This window comes from Solanum tuberosum, unplaced genomic scaffold (genome assembly GCF_000226075.1).
Source record: "Solanum tuberosum cultivar DM 1-3 516 R44 unplaced genomic scaffold, SolTub_3.0 scf00460, whole genome shotgun sequence".
In the NCBI taxonomy this organism is placed as follows: Eukaryota; Viridiplantae; Streptophyta; class Magnoliopsida; order Solanales; family Solanaceae; genus Solanum; species Solanum tuberosum.
Genome location: NW_006239377.1, coordinates 381,384 through 388,362, shown reverse-complemented (window position 1 = coordinate 388,362; position 6,979 = coordinate 381,384). Strand labels below are relative to the sequence as shown.

General features: G+C 34.6%; 2 protein-coding genes across 2 annotated transcripts in view; both read right to left on the bottom strand.

The window, feature by feature from the left end:
* Nucleotides 1-2,507, bottom strand: part of LOC102588763 (uncharacterized) — a 41,696-nt gene extending 39,189 nt beyond the window's left edge. The window contains exons 1-2 of the mRNA XM_006363690.2: nt 2,177-2,507; nt 1,584-1,646 (exon numbers count right to left, since the gene is read on the bottom strand). Of these exons, the coding sequence (XP_006363752.1) occupies nt 1,584-1,646; nt 2,177-2,329 (216 nt within the window). The 5' untranslated portion in view covers nt 2,330-2,507. The remainder of the gene's footprint in view (nt 1-1,583; nt 1,647-2,176) is intronic.
* A 2,304-nt stretch (nt 2,508-4,811) lies between these two features.
* Nucleotides 4,812-6,761, bottom strand: LOC107058185 (uncharacterized). Its single transcript, XM_015303588.1, has 2 exons — nt 6,314-6,761; nt 4,812-5,878 (listed from the first exon to the last, which is right to left on the bottom strand). The coding sequence occupies exons 1-2, from the start codon at nt 6,759-6,761 to the stop codon at nt 4,812-4,814; spliced, it is 1,515 nt and encodes a 504-aa protein (XP_015159074.1).
* Nucleotides 6,762-6,979: the final 218 nt, after the last annotated feature.

Here is a 6,979-nt window from a genome sequence, read left to right as displayed (position 1 = left end):
GTTGTGTACGCAGAATGTCAACTTGTTGAAGAAATGGCTATGGAGGTTCTGTAGTGAAGATCTGGCTTTGTGGAGGAGATTCATATCACATAAATATGGTCTCCAAAACAATTGGATCACTGAAGAAGCAAATGGTACTTTTGGATGCTCTGTTTGGAAGACAATCAGAAGACTGTGGCCATCTTTTATCCCCAATCTATCCTTTAGGATTGGGAATGGGGTGAAAACCAGTTTTTGGAATGAACTCTGGTTAGGAGAAGAGAATTTGAAGATCATGTTCCCAGATCTTTATATATTGAGTCTACAACAGATGGACACTGTGGCACAGGTGTGGAGCCCTCAAGGTTGGGATTTGATCTTTAGGAGGGCTTTAAATGACTGGGAGATTGACAGAGTAGCAGAATTACTACAAACACTTAATGCATTTCCAGGTGTCACTGAAGGTCCTGACACTCCAATCTGGAAGATGCAAAAGAAAGGGATTTTCACTATGAAGTCTAGTTACTTGAGTTTAAATTCTAATCAGACTATGGAAATGGAATGGCCTTGGAAACTAATTTGGAAAATCAAGATCCCTCACAAGGTTTCAGGTTTCACTTGGTTGGCAATCAGGAAAGCATGTCTAACCCATGAAGTGATACAAAGAAGAGGTATACAGATTTGCTCAAGGTGTTACATGTGTGGGGAAGAGGCAGAAGTTAACAGTCACCTTTTCTTACACTGCAGAACAGCTGTAAATCTGTGGGACATGTTCTTATGTATACTTGGAGTTAACTGGGTAATGCCCAAGACTACTTTAGACTTGCTGAGACAGTGGGAAGGAGTGGGCAGAAGAAGAAGATCCAAAGAAGACTGGTGGAAGTGCATCCCAGCCTGCATTTGGTGGACATTGTGGAAGGAAAGGAATGAAAGATCACATGATGGGAAACTTAACAACACTCAAAAAATCAAGATGAATAGCTTGAGCTTGCTGTATTTTGGTGTAAACAGGATTTGGTGGGGGAGGTAGATAGCTTAGTGGATTTTAGAGCTCAATTGTAAAGTTTTTGCCCAGTTTTGGCTTTTGAAACTACCCCCTGTGGGGCTGTAAATCCCACCTCATCATGCTCTGCTGATGAGTTTTGACGTGAATATAAAGTTACCTTTATCAAAAAAAATATATATATATGACATATACCCAAAAATCAAACCAAATACCCAATCAATACTTCACGGTCTAAAATGTGGTCAAAGTACTCAAGATAAGTTGACCAAATCTGGTATGGATCCCACACTCATGTCATGTCAACACAGGTGCGATGGCGATTTTGAAGAGTTAGCACAACATTGACAAGGACAACATAAGTCATACATTTAATAAGTTCTCACCATGACCTGTGGCTTACTTTGCTTGCTTCCAGGCTAAAAACTTTTCAACTAAAGTTGTTACTTCCCAAACCCAAAATATAAACACACAAAACACTGAAGACTTTTTTCAGCTTTAACTTTTCTTTCAACAACCCAAAACCTAAATGCATACAAAATTATTTTTGAGAAAATAAAAAGGTACAAGTTTTGCAGTAACAGCAGATGAGATCACTCACCTTGATTTGAATGAGTTGTGCATCTGAGATGTTCACTCTAGACAGTTCACTTGAACAGCCAGGCTACACAGAACAAATTATAGCTCAGACGAGAATAAGAAAATTATAGTCATTACTTAAAAAATTTACATGGAAAGGAAATGAAACTCCCACCCCCAAACAACCCCACCATATCTAGAAAGAAGAGAAACCTACATAAAGAAGCATTAAGAGAGTTGGTCAATCCAAAATTGATAGCTGAAGAACAACATTTTTGTTCTAAAAACTTAAAAGGTAAATAATTTTATTAATTATGAGACAATCTGGCATAGAGAAATAGAAGTATGATTCTAAACAATCAATACCCAATCTTGTAAATTAAAAAAAAAACCAAGGGTATTCCTGAAATGTACATAATCATTTCTTTGAAAGCTCTAATATTTGGTGCTTGTGGGCAATCAAAAAGACCTAACTGTAGATTGTTTCACTTAGTGTCAGTGACTGAATATGTATAGGAGGGAGCAGGTGAAGCATAAACATAGGTAATCCTACTTTTTTCCCCTGAATGAAACAATTATTAAAAACCTAACGAAAATTGTAATAATTAGAAAAACCTGTTGAACGTAATTGGCGTGCATAACAACAAGTATACAGAAGAGGGTAACGGCCATGAAGAGATACAAATACTCGAGAGTAGCTCTGATCCTGGGCGTCAGCATCTGAGCAAATCGTTCTTGAACCCGTATAAACGTCTGCTCTGGATCCATCTAAACATACATACATACAACTATGATTTGGGATTTTCAGTCTTCTCGTCAGCTCTTCACAATCAACCTTGTCATATCAATTCGCGAATTGAATTTTGTGGGAACGAATACTCTTACTTGGAAACCATTGTCAAAGTTCAAAGTTGTGATGCGATGCTCACAGATGAGGATGTCAAATATATTTGTTTTCTTACCATATATATATATATATATATATATATATATATATATATATATATATATATATATATATATATATATATATATATATATATATATATATATATATATATATATATATATATATATATATATATATATATATATATATATATATATATATATATATATATATATATATATATATATATATATATATATATATATATATATATATATATATATATATATATATATATATATATATATATATATATATATATATATATATATATATATATATATATATATATATATATATATATATATATATATATATATATATATATATATATATATATATATATATATATATATATATATATATATATATATATATATATATATATATATATATATATATATATATATATATATATATATATATATATATATATATATATATATATATATATATATATATATATATATATATATATATATATATATATATATATATATATATATATATATATATATATATATATATATATATATATATATATATATATATATATATATATATATATATATATATATATATATGGAANNNTATATATTATTATTATTATTATTATTATTATTTATTTATTTTATTTTATTTTTTTAAAATTCATATGCGGAGCTATTAGCTCCATTTTATTAATAACTTAAATTAAAATAAAATTAAATCTGTACAAAAAGGGCCAATTGAACCCAAAGAGGAAAGAAAAGAAGAATGGAAACAACAAAAAGGAAATGAGAAGGTCCAGACCAACTAAAAAGCCCTCTTTTAACCAGATCCCTAAATCATTGGGTTTTCTACTTTGAGCTTCCGACCAACTCCCATGTCGCCGCTCGGAGCCTTCGTCTTCTCTTGTTGTGATTATCAACTCCTACTACAATGGTGGCGCTAGTTCCATCTTTTCTCAGCTCATAAAAGTAATCGATATGGGAGACTTGTGCTCTCGGGTAAGTGTTTTCTGTGAGAATCTTGCCTCTTCATCTCTGTGAGCCGCTTTGTTAAGATTGTTTTTTGCTTCTGCATATGTTCATGTTAATGTCCAGCATTCCCGATTCTTCTTGTTTTGATTCTCAACATGGGTATTTGTGCTTTATCTGTATTTAAAATATGTTTGCATTCTACTGATAATTGATTAAAGCTCTTATATTGTACTAGCTCTTCATGATTGTAAGCCTCATTCGCCATCTTGTCTGCTAGATTGTTCGCTTCCCTGAAAATATGTTTAATACTGGATTGTGTAATTTGAACTAGCTCTTGTATCTCCTCTATTATCTCTGTTTGCTGTCATGGTATTTTCCACTGTCTCCTTATTATGTTTGTGAGCGTTTTCGAGTCTGATTCTATTTGTACTCTTTGAAGGTTTGTGTTTCTGCAATGTCTTAGGGCTTTTAGGATTGCGAGGGACTCTGCCTCCATGTTAGTTCCATATCATATTTTCTTTGCCTCTGCATACACTAGGTTTCCATATTCATTCCTTATGCAAAAGTTGTACGAGCTTTCTCCCGGATTTCCTCTACAAGTTCCATCCGTATTGCATTTCATCCTTCCATTTACTGGTTTCTCCCATTTTATTGCTTGATGGTGTAATTGAGGCTTGTAACTGTCTAAGACTCTCAGTATTCCTTCTCAGTTCCTTGGAATGTCAATCCAGGGATATAATGTTTTTACAAGCTGATAGACAGTGTTTATAGATTGCCTATGTAACTTGTGAAACTCCACCCCTGCTCCATGCCTCTTTGCATTTCTTCTCTTCCACAGTTCCCACATTAGCACAGCTGGAATTGCTAGTAGTATTAGGCTCAATTTGGTTTTTGTTGTTACTCCCCACTATGTTGTAATTGTTTGTTGTAGTCCTTCTTGTATTTGAATACCTGCACAATCAACAAATTGCCTCCATAGCTTTTGAGCTATAGGGGCTGTTAGAAATAAATTGGTCATTGTTTCCTGTTCATAAGATTCATAGTAGTAGCATCTGGAGACAATGTTAATTCTCATCTTTTTAAGATTGACTTCTGTTGATATTCGACCTTTCCAACACCTCCACAACAGAAAGTTAATCTTAGAAGGAATCCCCTTAGTCCAAATATATCTCCATCAAGTCTCCTATTCTTTTCTTTGTCTCATGATGTCATATGCAGAACTCACAGTGAAAATTCCGTTGGAATTTCCCATCCACCAAGGTTTGTCTTTTTCCCCATCCACCATCCTCGAATTAATACTTTCCACTATGAAATCAACCATTTCCTCTTAGATACAATTTCAAAGTTTATTCCTATCCCATTCTCCATCAGTGATAAACTGTCGGATTTCTAGTTCTTCCTCCCCACTTGCCTGATCTTCAGTGAAATAAAGAGCCCCTTGTTTGGTCCAATTATCAAACCAAAAACTGGCCTCTCTTGATTTAACTTGCCACCAGATCTCATGCTCTATAACTTCTCTTACTTCAGTCATCTTTTTCCAAGTATTGGAAGCCCCAGTTCCTTTGGCAATTAAAGGGTGAACCTTTTTGCAATATTTATTCCACATAAAGGTCCTCCACAGAGATGTCGATGTTCTGAACTTCCACCATAATTTCCCAAACATAGCTCTTGATATATCCTTCCACACTACCCAGTGCTTCCCTCTTTCTCCACCTATTTTGCTCCAGAAAAAAGTTGTAAATACTTGATGGAGTTGATCAGTAATCTTCTTTGGAGGGTTAATGGCTGATAGTAAGTATATTGGCATGGACTGTAGCACATTTGCAATCAGTATGATCCTGCAACCATAAGAAAGCCACTTATTTTGCCATGTCATGATTCTCTTTTGAGCCTTTCTAATCATCTCCTCAAAGTATGATGTTTTTTTCCTTTCATAGTAAACAGGGCAGCCCAAATACGTGAATGGGAATGAACCCTGTCTGATTCCTGTAATTCTCCGCAATCTAATACCCACTATTAATGGTGTGTTATCGTGAAGATAGAAAAAACTTTTGTTCAAATTGATCATTTGTCCTGAAATTTTTTCATACTCCCTTAACACCCCCATCATTTTGCTAATCGACTTTCTTTCCCTTGAACTGAATAGAATAGTGTCATCGGCATAGGGAAAATGATTTATTGAAGGGCTCCATTTAGGTAGACCATAGCCTTTGAAATCCACATCCTCCAGTAGCTTGTTTAATCCTCTCGCCAATACTTCTGCCGCTATGATAAACAATGTAGGTAAGAGAGGATCCCCTTGCTTTACCCCTCTCGGGGACCAAAAGAAACCATAAGACCTCTCATTAACTAAGATTGAGTACCAGTTGTTGGAAATAAGTCTCCACACCATGTCTATGTTAGTTTCTGAAAAACCAAATCTTCTTAATACTTTAATCAGAAAGAACCATGATACTCTATCGTAAGCTTTGGCCATGTCCAATTTCACCATCACATTATGATTCTTTTTTCGCTTGTTAATGTCCCTTATTATCTCTTGGGCTAACAAAATATTCTTAGTAATGTTTCTCCTTTTAACAAAACCCGATTGATTCTTAGAAATCATCATAGGTAATCATTTGGTGATCCTTTCGTGAAGTACCCTAGAGATTATCTTGTTGGCAAAAGTACTTAGGCTGATCGACCTAACATCTGTGAAGCTACAAACATGTTCCTTCTTAGGAATCAACACTAGGTTAGTATGAGTTATGAACCTAGGAAGTTATTGTCCACAGAAGAATGCGACCACCATTCTTTGTATATCGTCCCCAATAATACTCCAACAGCTTTGGAAAAACATACTCGAAAAACCATCAGGACTACCCGTACTTTCTCCATTAAGGGAGAATACCACTTCTTTGATTTCCTCTTTGCTTGGAATTCTTCCCATCTCCTCGTTCTGCTCCGTTGTAATCATTTTAGGAATTAGTTTGAGCATGTCATCTGAATCATGTCTATAATTCTCCCTGAATTGCCCTTCAAAAAACAAGACTGCCTTAGCTCCAATATCGTCAATCGTTTTTACCAAATCCCCTTGCGCATTTTGGATCTCTGTTATGTTAAGCTTCTTCCTTCTCCCTTTCATGTAATTATGAAAGAATCTGGTATTTTTGTCGCCTTGTTTAAACCACCTCATCCCCGACTTTTGTTTCCAGTACTCTTCCTCTATGTACATATATTTCTTCAACTCAGCTTCAGCCCTGCTTAAAATCTCTCTATTTTCAGCATTGGATTTATCTCCAGTTGACATTCCTTCACCTTTATCTCATCCTCTAGTGTTGCTATCCGCTGGAAGATATCCCCAAAGGTCTCCTCACTCCATTTTGATAACACTCCTTTTATCTTCTTGATTTTTGCCTAAAACACCATGAATGGACAACCCACAAACTCCACATTCCAACTCTCTTCAATGATCTTTTTAAAATTTGGATGTTTAGTCCAAAAATTTAGGAACTTGAAAGGTCGAGC